The sequence below is a fragment of the Oryzias latipes genome, chromosome 22, assembly GCF_002234675.1.
Source record: "Oryzias latipes chromosome 22, ASM223467v1".
Lineage (NCBI taxonomy): Eukaryota > Metazoa > Chordata > Actinopteri > Beloniformes > Adrianichthyidae > Oryzias > Oryzias latipes.
Genome location: NC_019880.2, coordinates 17,903,083 through 17,918,711, shown reverse-complemented (window position 1 = coordinate 17,918,711; position 15,629 = coordinate 17,903,083). Strand labels below are relative to the sequence as shown.

The 15,629-nt window shown below is 36.3% G+C and overlaps 1 protein-coding gene across 1 annotated transcript; it reads right to left on the bottom strand.

Moving 5' to 3' along the window:
* Nucleotides 1-133: 133 nt before the first annotated feature.
* On the bottom strand, nucleotides 134-14,683 carry LOC101157105 (calpain-1 catalytic subunit-like). The gene is made up of 22 exons (XM_023951778.1): nucleotides 14,523-14,683; nucleotides 14,013-14,267; nucleotides 12,661-12,730; nucleotides 12,111-12,229; nucleotides 11,524-11,657; nucleotides 11,272-11,446; nucleotides 8,011-8,085; nucleotides 7,701-7,786; nucleotides 7,077-7,151; nucleotides 6,562-6,722; nucleotides 6,264-6,430; nucleotides 5,637-5,648; nucleotides 5,311-5,519; nucleotides 5,115-5,160; nucleotides 3,888-3,956; nucleotides 3,680-3,737; nucleotides 3,533-3,594; nucleotides 2,837-2,905; nucleotides 1,872-1,950; nucleotides 1,603-1,719; nucleotides 1,151-1,203; nucleotides 134-910 (listed from the first exon to the last, which is right to left on the bottom strand). Exons 2-22 carry the CDS (start codon nucleotides 14,247-14,249, stop codon nucleotides 884-886), a joined length of 2,100 nt encoding a protein of 699 aa, XP_023807546.1. The 5' UTR covers nucleotides 14,250-14,267; nucleotides 14,523-14,683; the 3' UTR covers nucleotides 134-883.
* Nucleotides 14,684-15,629: the final 946 nt, after the last annotated feature.

Genomic DNA, 15,629 nt, shown 5'->3' with positions numbered 1-15,629 from the left:
CAATAGTTTTTACAGCACCTCATACTTTTTTATCTCAACTTGGTTTTGAAAGAATGAATGAAAAATATTTATGTATATAATTTGACAAAAACAAGAAAATGCGCCCATGGAGGAAATAAAGTGACAACCTATGTTTATATGCCAAATGTTACAACATGCTTTATTTGTAAAAGTTAAAAAACAAAGAGAGAATTAAGTTGCGCTTTCAACAAAATAACATTATTGGTGTGTTAAAAAACACTGGAAGCTGTTGGTATGTTGGTTACTTTCACAGTTTAAATATGGTCATCTTAAACGTACAAAAGCCTTAGAAAGACACAGATTGAACATCTGACAGAACCAGTGACATCTCAGGCTCAGCAAGGATACAAGTGCATTAAATCAAATTGTATATTAGGAATATGTATGCTGAGAAAAAAATACGATGGCCAAAATACAAAACTTCTTATCCCAAAAAAAAATCTTTTTTTCAGAAAACAAGAAAAATGTCTAAAATATTCCAGTCAATGCCAATTGAAGGTTTCTGTCTTGTGACCTTTATTTCATAAAAAAGGCAGGATTTCTTTTGGAGATTCACTTAAAATGTGGAGTTATCCTTGTTCTCACCAATTTTTGTAAAAACTCAAAGTCAAAAATGTGCAGATTTGAGTTTTGGCCATCTGAAATTTGTTGTAATGAAGTTAAAAAGGTAAAGATATTTCGACACACCGCCTTTCTGTAATGCTTAAAATAATATTTTCAGTTTTAAGCTCTCTTGTTCCCAAGTATTTGATTCTGCTGTTATTTGTAAATACTAATGCTGATTATATACAATGCTCATGCTTTTGAATGACTTGAGCTTAGTTGAGCTCCACCTTGTTCCATGTTTTTGTCCTCTGTGAGATTATGTGTACATTGATATGTACATCCACTGAAAAAGGAAAAATATAGGCTTAATAACATTTCATGTGTATAATAACAGTCAAAACATAACCACAGAAAATCAGCTGGCACTAAAAGCACAACTTAATTTTTAGATCAAAATCTAATCTTAAGGACATATCACCTCATGGGACCGTGCAGGAATATTTGTGCAACAAATTTTAATGGCTAATCTTAGTCTTTAACATGTTTAAAATTAGCATTGTGTAAAATATGACTATCCAATCACCTCTGGTTCGCGAAGAGTCATGATGTTTCCATTTGACAGCTGCTTGTAGATTTCTATTGATAAAAAATAAAAGCAGAAATGGAAAATTGAAACAAAATTTGAAACTGAGAATAAAATCTGTAAATCAGCAGGTTCTGGAGGTTGGGCCAGTATACAGTTGGGCAAACTTATTAATAATCCATTTCCTTAAGGCAGTTGTATCATTGTAGATGGAGGGGAAAAAGACATATGTTTTGTTTTATGGAGGGTTTAATTGCAATAGCAATAGGGAGCAACATGTATAACTGATTTAAAAAAAAACAAAAAACAGAACATTTGATGCCCTATAAATATTAGGGAGAAAGTGACAGTAACTGTTATATCACCTTTCAGTTTGGGTTCTGTGAGCCCTTTCGACAATTGCAATACTATCAAACCATAATTCGTAAAATGATTGTCCAGCCTGCACTTACGGGCCATGCAGTCAAAGCGAAGGATGAGACTAATGAAGTTCTCCAGTGTAATATGTCCAGAGGAGGCACCATAACGCAGAGCAATCACATTGAGAATGTCATCACTGATCCCTCTTCCTGCAGGACAAGTAGCATTTGGGATCAATGGGTTTTTATATTAACTCCTTTGTGTGACACATTGAAACATTTCAGACAATAATTTCATAATGCTTGTGACCTAACTCCCTTGTATGAAACTGTTAAAACAAACTAATACTATTGAAATATACCAGCAGCTATGATTGCATTTCTCAGCTCCTTGAGTGACAGGGTCCCCGTTTGTGAAACGTCACACTTGTAGAAAATATCCTGTGGAAAAAGACGACATTTAGTTGTGAGATCAATACAGTTTAGTTTTACTGATTTTATTAGAGCTAATTTGTAGAGCTGAGTCTTTTTGATTGGCAGGTGAATGATCACATCAGGCCATAGTTTGCCTCAAACTTTACTTTACTTATATTTCATCTTCATTATATAGAGCCTTATGGGACAGTGCCTGGCTGCTGCCCAATTGCAGTTTAAAAGGGACGTGGCCACTCGTTAACAGAATAAATTAGATATGAGGATACATCCAGCATTAGAATACATTGGAATGCATAAAATTACAGAATCTGAGACAAGATGGATTATTATATTTGCATACGTGCATGTTTTATTTTAACAAAGACACAAATGCTCTAAGGAATATACAGGAAGTTGTTTATACCTATCAGACTTTTATGTGATTAGCAGCAGTTAGACCTGATTGTACAGGCATTTAAAAGCAATGATAAATGGAATTTTACTCTTGAACAAGTGATGTAGCTCTAAAATTTACAAAGTACAATGAAACTAAGTTGTGAGGTTAAAAGAAACTTTCATTTGGTCCATAAGAACATACAGCAAATCTGTATCTGAAGATTTAACAGCAGCCGACTGAAAAATCAATCATCAACAGCTATTAAAGGAAATCCTTGACGGTTGATTTTTCTGTCCTAAACAAATATTTAACAAAGTCTATATGGAATTATAAAGGAACATTTTTAAAATAGTTTAATGAATGATTTTTAAACAAGAACCTGTTCTTAAACATTTCAAGCTGGATCAATAAAAGTACTACTACTACATGTTTTTCTTTCTTTAATCAGTTAGCTTTATATTCAGGAAGTAGAGCAGAAACACAAAAGACTGACAATAATTCTTCTTATTTTCTTACCTTGTATTTGCCAACCTTCTTCCACAGTCGGACAAACTCCTCACTATTCAGTTTCCCAGTGACTGAGGTCTGTTTAAGCCTCTGTTAAGGTACAGGTTTTGTGCAAAAATGTCCCCAAATTTGCAACATTTGGGATGCAGGTCCATTTTTCTCAGACTGGGATTCAGGTGGGCCTACTAATAAAACAAAACCCTTAAAATAGGCCATATGAAGACTTGCTTTCCATACAAGTCCAGGAGATTTCAGTTACATGAACTCCAGGAGCATTTCTTTTGTTCTCTGATTGTAAAACATGATAGCAGTATAAATCAAATGGTATATTTAAAATTTAAAGATGACACCGCAGCAAAAAATTGACAAAAGATCAATCTTAACAATTACAGCCATCATTTCACTAAATCCTGACTGTTGGAACTTTTGTTTGGAATCTATTTTTATTCATAGTATGAAAAGTACTGTTACGGTTCTATTTGCAATCTTTGTCTCCGTGCTTTTACTATGTTGACTATGTACTATGTTTTTTGGTTTGAGGCTGTTTACTGACCTTGTGTATTAATTGTGAGGCAAAATTTTTGTCTTTAATGTTGTACTGAAAGAGTTAAATGTTTTCAGAGAAAAATTCTAAAGACATTTAACTCTATTATAATGGTTGAAACTTACGTTTTACAGGGCTGAAATAGAACATTCAAAGGATACATCCATAAGAGCCACCATGCTGCGACAGGCATCCGTGCTAAAACCTCCAGATTTAAGGTCTCCTACAAAAAACAAACAAGAAAAATAACTAAAAACTAAAAAATAGGCTAAAAAAACATGCAACGGTTATTTCGCTGAAGGCCAAACCTTTCAGAATGGTGTCATTAAGAATCATTTGAAGTTTCTCTGCATCCACTTCCTCATACTGAAAAAAAATTAAATGTAACACTAAATGTTTCATTCAGAACAAAAGTTTTCTTAACGGTATTTTGTTCTATACATATCCTTTTGAGTTCATATTACATATTTATCTTAGCAAATGCATTTTGCGATGAAAGACTGACACACAAATTACCTTGTCAGAGAACTGGCGGAACAGAGTTATCTTTTTTTCTTCATCTTTGCTGTCTTTTTCTGGTCTGGGCTGTAAATGAAAGAATTTAGTTCTAATGTGCTCCTTCCATTTTACCACCGATAATGTAGAATTTAGTTAACTCAGTAATCAAATATTCACATTTGAAATCCCAGACAGTCTGGACAGGTGGGAAAGTATCTTTCTTTTCTTCGTAAGTTCATAACTATGATGAATGGTGAAAATGATGTTTGCCGATGACATTGTGATTTATAGTGAAACTTGGGAGCAGGTTAAAACTAACTGAAAAAGACGATAAAGACAGCAATGAGCAGTCTCGGCTTTCAGTACATGTAAGGATCTCTCCAAGCCCTCAGTGTCAGCTTGCTGTGTAAATAAGTTCTCAATGTTTATGTTCCTCTAGGTATGTCTTACTATACTACTACTTTGCTATATCTTCACTTGAGGTTCTTTACGTATCTGGGTTTCAACGTGCTTGTCTGATTGTGACAGCTACACAACAGAGAGCCAGGAGTTAGTAAAGCTGAAGTTGGGAGGAAGTGTATTAAACAGACCCTTGTTGCCTATGTTTGGGAGTACAGTGTTGCATTTTTAATTTTTTTCTGGTAATTCTTTCAGCAAACAATGTAATAGTGTAGTGGAACAGTAAAACCTATTATTTAAACTTGCACAAGCAGTTAACATGCATCTGGTGTTTAAGATGGCTCTATTATACATTTCATCACATGCTAAGCCAGAAGAAACATTTGAACTGAATTTTATTTGTCATTTATTTATTTCTTAAGGTGTTTTTTCTAGATTATTTGACTTAATTTTGCAAACTTTACATTGTAGAGTTTCCTACCCTATTCAGGAATATTCTAGAAGCTTAGTGCAGTTGAAACAGGCACAAGACTCTCATCTGAAGAAGTTTTAAGCCTGGAATTTCAACTGGGCCACCATAGTGCTGTGAAGATGGTAAAGTGTGGTAATGGGAAATACAGCAACTGTCCATAAAACGGTATGATCATTAGACCACTGCTCTTTCTTTGTTTTTAACTCTATAGGTAGACTTGTAACTGGAAGTGATGGTGTGAGAAAAGAGGACGGGTGAAGAGAGAAGCCAAATTAAGGAAAAGTCTGTGAAATATAATTTTTAAACTTCCTCATTGCTGTATCATATATTGCCTATGTCTTACAAAATCGAATGCACTGCCCAACTGTGTTTACCTTTTTTTTTTGCTTTGATTCCTGGGGATAGACACCAGAACTCTCACTGAGAACAAACACAAGAAACACCACTGAGTAACATTTTCAGCAATTGTTGCAGAACAGCGAACGTTCTCTAAAAAGTCAGAAAAATTAAGATATCACTGAATGTTTTAAAGCTTTTAAAGGTTAACTGTAGCGTTGGCATTTGGCTCACTGGACATGGGTTTCCGCCTTGGAAATGATAGTCAGGAGGAAAGAGGCTGTCTCATTGGGGTTGTAGGTGGATGGCACAATCAGGTATTCTCCAGGCTTCAGTGTCACGAACTCCATCACCTCACGAGCATTTAGGAAGGTTTTACTTTGAGCAACAGGTTTGTTTCTCTTGAAGAAAAGGGCAGGGAATTTTCCCCTCTGCGCCTTGTTCTGAAAAGACCGTAAAGAAACAAAAAAATATATATACATCTCCATCCTAAGCATCAGACACTGACATGTGAATAATGTCAACAATGTAAGTTAAAAGAAAATGAAAAAATAACTTACTTCACCAGTCACCTGAAGGAAATCAGAAAAAAAGGATTGTGTTAGAAAACAATAGTTTTAAATCAAGTCTAAATAATACCTGCGTGGCCCGTTTACAGACCAAAAGTTTGGACACACCTTCTCATTCAAATGAATGGGAAGGTCTGTACTGTAGGTTTGTCATTTTTTAAACCTGCAGACAGGCCATATAGCTGTAAGAGGAAATCTGACTAAGGCCTAAGATATGGGAAGGAGTATTGGAATCTAGACTAAAGTCAGAAGTGAGCATTGTGCAGAACATGGATGAGAACTGTAAGACAATGGTTTGATGTGCTGTAGATGTAAAGGAGGAGTTCACAGTGGATGTGGTACTGCACTATTAATCAACTTCAAGCGCCTTTTTGTTTGCTGTTGTCATTGACAGACTGACTCTCTCAGACCAACAGCTCTTTAGAATATCTAGATTACAAGCTTTAGTTGAATAATTTCTTTGACCCCATGCAGATGATTCTAAAAGGTTGTACAACCTGGGACACAAGCAACCCAGGATGTTCTGGTTATAAAAATGGGGACCAAAGGCTCCCTGTGAGCTTGTCTCCTTGAACTCAGCCTATGTGGGTGGAAGAAACGATTCAACGCATTATTTACCTCAAATATCGAGAATCCAATGTGTAAGTTTTGTACCAGTCTTCTGTTCCTCTTGTCTGGCTTTTGCATAAGCGACACCAACATGTTTTTTTCTCCCTGGTTTACGGCGCATTTGCTGTTTAATTTTTCAACCTGGACCCGATACTGGGGATTGGTCCAGAAGCTTTCTGCAAGACAGATTTATCTTTTTAGGATTAAACAAACCGGATCCTTTTTAAAGACATTTGTATTCTGAAATAAATAAAAGTGTCAGAAGTGAAATGTGTAAAAACAACCGGTTCTCATTTTCTTAAATTACCAAGATTATTCATGCAGCCTCCAGCTGTGGTTCCAGCAACCCATCGACCCTCATAGAAGGAAGTCTTCCAGTTACAAGCGGAGCCTTCCTCAAGGAAGTCTGGGTTTGATGAGCAAATATCAAGGTCTGAGTAGTTCTTGCAGAAGTCTTTCAATGTCATCCTTGAAAGAAGACATTTATTTTGTTAGCACTGGATATTCTACTGGATTTAATTAGGTTGTAGTGATGAAGATGAGTGTCTGCAAAAGTAAATTAAGCAAAAAGGAGTTTCAAAGCCGGATGACAGTTTCTGAAAGTTAGATAATAGTGGAAAATTAGATTTAAAAATATAAAAATTAAACAAGAAATGTCAAAGGGGCAAAACTGTGGCAGTATTTTGGCTGTATGACACTTCATGTCTTCAATTTCTTTTTTTACATAAGGGCGTTCAAACAATCTTTTTTTTTAAGGATATTTCGTGGTTTGTGTTTGAAGTATTATAGTATAGAAATGGACCGCCACAGTATACAGCTCACCAAAACTCTCCATCGTCACAGACTGAAAGGCATACTTCTCGATCCTCAGTACTCACAGTCTTCCACAGAGGAGACCTTTGACAACCAAAAAAGAAAAGATCAGAAAATATAAAATGAACTCAGCCTTGTTAGGAAGATGAAGAGCATTTAAGGTGCTCCTCTTGTTACGTGTTTTTTTAAGCACACATTAGAAAAGGACACATGCTTTACTTGCAAACAGTTCCCTGCCAAGAATTTCACTAAAGGTTTCATACCATTTACATATTTAATAACTTAATTAAACCTTAATAAAAGTATGAAGGTTTCACTGATTTCGCTGATACTGATTTCACTGATTCTTGGGATTATGAAAGTTATCATTTAATTTTTTTCCCTTCTACGGTATATATATAAAAAACATCCTTAAAATCTCAGTGAATTCATTATCCCTTTAAGTTCTTAAATAAAACTTTCTGTTGACTGTTACAATGAGTGGGAATGTAATTCATTGCTGTCAGTAAATCTAAAGGTACAGGTACAAATAGTGGACTACAAAACCAAATTCAGTTGCTTGTTTAGAAACAGTTTTTGCTTTTTAGTTAGTTTAGTAGTTTTATTTTTTTTATTTTTTTTAATCCTCCTCACTCGTCACTCCAGTCTCCGTTCCACTCCCTCTTGCCCCAGGGGTTCCACAAACGCACCAGTTGCACTGTTTCTCCTCGGCTTTTCATCTGTGCACCAATTAGAGACAGGGCCAAAAGAAAAGTTACCAAAAGTGCCTTTCTGAATGTGATAAAGATTACAGTTGGTGCAAATGTAAAACTTTTTTACATTAAAGACAATACTGTAGACTAAATCCTTTTGGGAGTTAGGAGAGAGAATAACACTTGATGATCATTTCAATTTTAGAAATTTGAGGATAAATGTGATGCAGTGGATAAATATGTTTACTCACGTGTTTGACACCTGTGACAGTGTAGGCGTGGCCTTGGACCAGACCATTTGGTAACACGGTGTTGGCATCAGTCTCCTAAAAAAAAATGGGAAAAAAACATTCCATTTTGATTTGATTTGAATTGAAATGGTTTATTTCAAGCAATCAAATAAGAATAGTACACAAAAACATTACAATCATCAGTTATACATTCATACAATGACATATCAAACTTGGGATGGTTTATTCTGGACTTAAACAAGTAAAAAGATGTTTACATTTAGGTGACAAAAAACAAATGTATGTAACCCTTGTGCTGTCCTAGGCACTTTAACATTGGGAGTTGGGTCATCTAGGCCCACTAGACCAGGGTTCACCAACCTTTTTGAGACCGAGGGCTATTTCATGGGCACCAAGTGGTATGAAGGGCGCCACTAAAAACCTCCTAGCCCCCCCCCCCCCCCAAAAAAAAAAAAAACAACAACAAAAAAACAACACAATTTGAGGACTTCCTTTTGCGTGCCCTATTTTTATTTGCTCATTTTACACACAAAAACATGCATGAATTTTCTAGACTCGTATTACAGGGGGGGGGGGGGGGGGGGGGGGGTCAAACTCAGTTGCAGAGGGAGCCTAATTTCAAAACAGACTTTAGGTTGCAGCCGAACAAGATAAATATTTATTGAACACACTAAAGCTAAACTTTTAAACTTTTAAAACTTTAACTTAATTTTAACTTTTTAAACATAAAAGTAAATAAAAACAGACAGGAATATTAATCCTCACATTAATGGATTACTCAACCACCTCAACCTATTCCCAAAATCTTTACATTACATGAATCATAAGAATGTCCAGAAATTGTGTAATTTATTTGATCTATTTAAACTTTTGTAATAGACCCTTACTTTTAGTGATTATTTTTTAAGTTATATTTGTTTACATATTTGGGTTTTCTTTGTCTACCTTTATCTCAGAATTGATATTGTTGTCATTGACAGACATGCCGTGGTTGTTTGTTGAATATTTGCTTCAATAAAAAAAAAAAAAAAAAAAAAAAAAAATCTTTTGGGTGCATTCCCTGCGGGCGCCACAAGGGGTGCTCGCGGGCGCACTGGCGCCCGCGGGCACAGGGTTGGTGACCCCTGCACTAGACAGTGCTCTGAACCTTTTGTCTTCAATGATTTGTGATCTTCACTGGTGTCCATGGATTACATGAAATCTTTCCACCTTTGTCATAGTAGGGAGAACACATCAATGTAAGGGGGGGGTCATCTAAGATAGCACAAGGGTTAAAACAATTAAATTCTCTATTGTTTTCATTTAGACTGTATGAAACTAGCTCGTGAAAATGTTCAGTGTGGTCATGACTGTCAACATTTCCTCAGCTTTGAGCACATCTTTAGCATAGTTGTTAAAAACATTGTTATTTTATAGCTCATTGAACATTATTGGATTATTCTTAAACATCACATTTTTTCAAGATGTTCAGCTGGTTAAAATCAGTAGTAAAGCATCTAAAATATTAGGACATTTCAAAAGATAAAATACATTTTATTCAAAAACAGGCAAATAAATATCCTGAAATGTGGCTTATAAAAGCAGTTTCTGAAATATAGGCTTGTAATAGGATTTAAGATCCAATTTCCTTAATTCCATCTTCATGTTTTATTAATATAATTAATTAAAATGCCAACTGAACAAAGCCTGTATTTAAATGCTGCACTTCCATGATTTACCACTAGATGGAGCTACCATTCTAAACACTAAACTAAAGTTTAAACTAAACACAAAAAAAATAATCAAAAAGATTTTTTAACAAGTGTAATAAAATATTATTTAAAAATCCACTGCAGTTTGGAATGAAAGTGCTGTCAATCAAACAGTTGAATTTGTTTTGAAACAAAATATAACTCTTGCAACATATATTTCTAATCTGATACAAATTTTAGCATATAAATATTTCTAAATAATCTGATTAAGCAAACACATTTAACAACAGAAGTTTGTAGTTGGTTTCCCTTTTGTCTCTCATAGGTGAGAATTTTGACTAAAGTATAAACCTTTTTACATGTATCCGCTGCGTTTTGCATCAGTAATTAGATGTCAATCAGATTTTGCTGTTTTCTGAAACTTGATGCAGATCATTCTGGTTTATCGGTGTGAGAGTTTTGACTGCATGCACCCTGAATGAGATTCAGACCTCTGTCCTTTCTGTCCTATAGTCAGTTTGCTAAGCTAAATGCTGAAAGTGTTTTTTATTATTATTATTATTAAAAAAGTTTTTAATGTTTTTGTTTTAATATCTTGGTTGTTGTTTTTTCTGCTCTCCAGTCCCCACTTGATCTCCTGAGAAAAATAAAATGATCATGTAACTGATACCATCAGTTTACCTTATCTAGAAAGTAACGGAACAATTTTCAACCTGTTTTTAGGGACATACTGCCAGCAGTTACTGCACTGGTTTACCAATCTTTGTCAAATGCCAAGAATGTGTTGAAATATCAACTGTGAACAAAAAGATAGATTAAATGTGTAGCCATTGATGGTTTGAATTGAGCTGTTTTGCAGACAGTTTATCAGTTTTGTTGTTGCAACCCAGCATTTAACATTTGGCTATGGACAAGATAAAGGAACCAACAGATGCAAAAAATAAAATATAGTCATGGGACACATTCAGACATACCAGACAAAAAATGTTTACCCCTGTAAGAGACTTAAAATGTTAGACTGAGGTGAAGAAAGTCTGACTTTCTTTTGTAAAAAGCCACCTAGTGGTAAGTTTGTAAACTGCTCTGACTCAAGTTACTTTTGTTTATAAATTTTATTAAATCAGAGGTCAAGCTGTTCCTCTTGGAGCTTTGGAGAAACCATATTTTGGCATGTTTTATTAGGTGCAATAACTTTTTTAAGGGTCATTAGACCTTAATCAACAAAAGTAGTAAAACAAGTTTCTACGATAGCTTCATTGTTTTCAGTGGATCCAGCCTGCCCATCCTTGTGCAGTCTCACAACCCTGAAACCCTTGTGCTATCCTAGGCACTTTAACATTAGTAGTTTGGTCATCTAGACCCACTAGACAGTGCGCTGAACCTTTTTTCTTCAATGATTTGTGATTTTCACTGGTGTCCGTGGATGACGTGAAAACTTTCCACCTTTATCCACCTTTGACATGGTAGGGAGAACACGTCAATGTAAGGGTGGGGTCATCTAAGATAGCAATAGGGTTAAGGAATTCACATATGCGTTCATAATAAAAAATAATATTGAAGTTGTGCTCACCCCTTGTGGGGTGCCACAGCTCATCAGTGACCTTGATCGTCCAGCTCTGCACATCAGCTCCCACAGGTCTGCAGGTGGATCGGAGAGCTGCACGCACATGTGCACCCCGCCTGTGAAGTCCACCAAAGCCTCTGCAGGAGTTCCAGCATTCATGTCCGCGTACGAGCCACAAACCCTGGCATAGAGGACTTGAATTGGTTTAAACAAACTAAACGGTAGAAGCAGTGTGTTTCTTAGATTGGGGGCGCATACTTGGCATAGGCTTTCTCCATCAAAGCAGGCCAGAACTCTGTTGGGTCTTTGGAGCGGACGAAGATCAACTTGCCATTGATTGTTGGGAGCTTGTCATCAATGATGACGTCAATCCATCTCCCAAATCTCCAGAACTAAAGTCAGAATATTATTTGCTTCCATGGGATAAATTCAAAGTTTTTCTCTCACATACATATACATTCAATTTGTAGTAAAATGCCCAACTGTCCAACAGAATACAAGACCTAAGAGCAGTAAGCATAAAAGTACCAAAAGTTTAATGGTTGTCGTGAGGCCGACATTTTAATGCAGATCATTGATACACCATTGTTTATGTGTACCTGTAAATGTTATGTGTTTTAAGTACCTATGCGTGTGTTCAATAGTCTTCTACACTTGTCACATAGTGCCTTTTGATGCCCTAACAGTCATGTAAAAAACTTTAAAGAATCCATCTACATCTATCATTTTCTGAACTGCCATATCCCTTTCGGCGTCCCGTGGTCATTTGTTCTATCAAAAACACGAGGGATTCTCTAATGATGAAACGGTCCCGTGTGTATCCAAGACGTTTGTTACTGATTTACCCTGAAATGGAACAGTCCGCAGTACTCGTCATCGAACGTTTGCTCGAGAGGAACAACTTGATTCAGAATGTTGGTTTGGAAAGTCAGAGATCCAATTGAAGCGAGAAACCAGCAGTTTCCTGTTTGGGAACATGAATGTAGGTTGTTAGAACAGTAGAAATTTTATTGACGAGTTTACAGCTTTGCAAAACCTATACAAGATTCACTTAGACAGCCATGAAAAAGCTTCCCTCAGGGAAAACTTCCAGCTTAAAAACAGTCTGACATTTAAAACTGAAAACAATTGCTTTCTGATTAGCTGGTGCCTTCAAACCTAAACCTAAGTTTTAATTTTAAATGGTAAAAGTGTCTCCCAAACTATTTTCTTTACACCGACAGATCTTTTGAATTTCTCACTAGCATGATTATATTATGTAAGTACCCACACAACACTTTCAACGGCTCTTCTAATTTAAGCTCTCAACATCTTGTCCAAACATGCACTAGAGATAGAGATACAAACACTCTGCTATGAATGAAGGGATTATAAGGGAAGAAGTGATTTTCTTACCAACCAATCCTTGGCCAAAGTCAAACCGTGACACTCCATCCACGACAAACGAGGCATTAGGAACAATTTTCTGAAATAGCAGAACCGGTTCTGAGGACATGATTCTCACAACTCACACACCTTACAGACCCTTTATTCACTGTTAAACAGTTACTGTTAAAAATCCTTTGTGTTTGTTTCATGCAGTATGTGTGTCTTGCAGTATGTGTGTCTTGATGTATAAACGTTGGTAGTTGCAACAAAGAACTTCTTTTCTTCTTTCTTTTTGCTGCTACTTAGACTGTTCTAAATCTTTGTTTGTGAGATGTATGTTTTGGATTTCAATGTCCCGAATGACAAAATGTTTTGAAATTTGGAATTTTGTCAAAGAAAAAATATACAAGTTCAACAACTTAAGAATAGGAAAGAACTCACAACATGTTTTCTAAAAATCTATCATCAAAACAAGAAACACGGACATTATTAAACTAATAAAAGTCATTCTTAGAAAATAAAACTTTTTTTTATTCAAAGAAAAAAATATACAATTTTTGCAAAAGAGGACATATTTCAAATGAACAAAAAGCGGAGACGTTTTTAAAGGTCTTCCTAGAATTTACGTATAGGATGAGACAAAATGTGCATTATCAGAAATTAATGCACTCTGTGGAAGCCTGAACCATCCGACCCGACCGCGATGTGCCTTAATTTCTGACAATGCTCACTTCGAAGGCCATTTACCCACTTATACCATGGTCACTTACAAAAAAAAATTCAATATTTGTTCTTGTTATTTTTTCGGTTTAGATCGCTTTTTACTTAAAAAGCGGACTACTTGTTGCTTGGTGCAACGCGCTGAGTCGGCAGTGACCTCGACTGCAGCGGCAAAGGAAAGCGATACATAGGCTGGTCGTCAGAGTTTGCCTCTTACCACTTGTTTTTGTCCAGATGATGAAGCAAAAGTTTGTTTTAAAGAACAGTGATATAGAACATTTAATCTATGTGACCGGAACTATCTTTTGTAGAAGTCCATTATCACTGTGGATTATTACTTATTAATCCAAACCCAGCAGCCAATCAGAATCGAGTTTTCACCCAGACCAAGGTATAAAATCTTACATGATGTTCAACAAAAGTCTTAGATTATTTTAGCAATTCTGTTTTCTGTGTTAAGTTTAGTACAATTTTCACCAAAGTTTAATGTCATCCATAGTTTTTTCAATAACTTGTAATTTGCTGGTTAAAATGTAATCAATCAAAAACAGTTGTAAATTTTCATCTCCAATCTGTGGTCAAAAGAGAATGTATCAATCTGTTTTGCTGTGAAATAATCAGAACTCCATAGACTTGGTGCTTTGAAACATAGGACTCACCCACGGTCTCAGCCACTTCACTTGGGCCATGTTAGAAGGGCTCAGGAGCCCCTGGCCGATGGAGCGGCTGTCAGGTGGAAACATGTCATCGATGTACCTCATCCCACTGATGAGACAGAAATCTTTCAGCTGCTTGTAGTCTTGGTTGAGAAACTTCTCAGGATTGTTGGGGGTCCCGCAGCCATCCTTTCTGTGCCGTTGACTGATGATGTTCATGCACACTCCCGGAGCAGGCATCGCTGCAGTTTGTTAGAGCTGCCATGAAACGAATTATAGTTTTTAACCTGTTGTGGTCCACTGTAGCCTTCCATTCTCAAAGGAGTGTCAGGGGTTTTTTTTTTCTCAAAAAGCACCACATAGACGAGCAAACATTTCATCACATTATCAAACTTAAAAAAATCTATACTTGTAAACTTTGCTTTACAGTTTGCATTGTTGCACAATTTACCTGTGCAAAAGGATAAACTGTAAAAAGTTATAGTTTAAAGTTAAAAATTACCCATAACTCACCTTCCAAGGCTAAATTGTGCTCCGAGAAAGTCTGAAGTCTATCAGAACTGTTTGCTCACTCTGAAACCCTTTGGTGCTTTTATAGTACCTGTGAGTGCCCCAGGCGTTTTGTGTCACCGTGTGTTGTTTCTAGGGAAGTCCTTCACAGGCTGAGTCTTTCTCAACTGCATCTGCCTAAAAAGAGGATGGGGAAAAAGTAAGTGCTGTTCAGACTTGTGTAATACCCCTGTCAGCATAAAAAAACATGTATGAACATGCAAGCCAGGAGCTGCCCATAATAATAAAAAAGAAGTTAAAATGTCACGACTATTCAAGACACATTTTTCAGAAAGGAACCAATAATTTTTGTGCATGCATGTGTTTGTATTTTCGTATCGCTACGCATGTCCTACCTTGTTAGAACCTTTATAGCACAATCATTTGATGAGGTCCTTTATGAGAAAAAATGCAGTTTTTGGCTCCTGGTTAGTCATAGAGGCAGTGGTGTTGGAGGCAGAAAAGATCAAATTAAGTTAATAAATATGTAAAAGGAATGAATTATTTTTGCTGTTTTCAAAACATATTTATGTTTTAAAGGAATATTGTACATTTTGACAAAAGCTAAAAACTAATATTATTTTGATCAATAGCCACAGTTGCTGATCAAAATTAAAATCCATCCATTGTTTATAATGGATCTAGAGTGGGGTTGCTGGGAGAAAAGTCCAAGCAGAGATGCCCCCACCGCCTTCTCTTCAGATACTTCCTCCAGTTCTGCAGGGGGGACCCCAAGGTGCTAGCAGGATCCCTGGATCTTCCCCCAGGCCCATGGTGGGCCTCAGGGAGTATCCCAGGAGTGCATCCATAAAAGATGCCTGACTGTCATCTTAATGCAGAGGAGCAGCGGCTCTACTCTGAGCTCCTCCTGGGTGACTAAGCTCCTCACCTTATCGCTAATGGAGTGCCCCCACCTCCCACCCCGGGAGAAACACATTGTAGATAAAATTTTAACAGACAAAGCATATCAAGGCTTAGATAAAATAAAGAGTCCTCTACTTTTAGTGTAACTCAATGAAACAGATGCCACAGAAGCCTACAAGGATGTGATCATACAATAGAGAAACACAC

What these genes read in the sequence shown, in the direction of transcription:
- LOC101157105 (XM_023951778.1), bottom strand. Translation starts at nt 14,249, where the DNA reads ATGCCTGCTCCGGGAGTGTGCATGAACATCATCAGTCAACGGCACAGA. An exon ending in TCCGCCAGTTCTCTGACAAG is followed by an intron (nt 3,738 to 3,887) that starts GTAATTTGTGTG and finishes ATTTTTTTTCAG; the next exon opens with TATGAGGAAGTGGATGCAGA. An exon ending in AGAAGGTTGGCAAATACAAG is followed by an intron (nt 1,951 to 2,836) that starts GTAAGAAAATAA and finishes CTTTTTCCACAG; the next exon opens with GATATTTTCTACAAGTGTGA.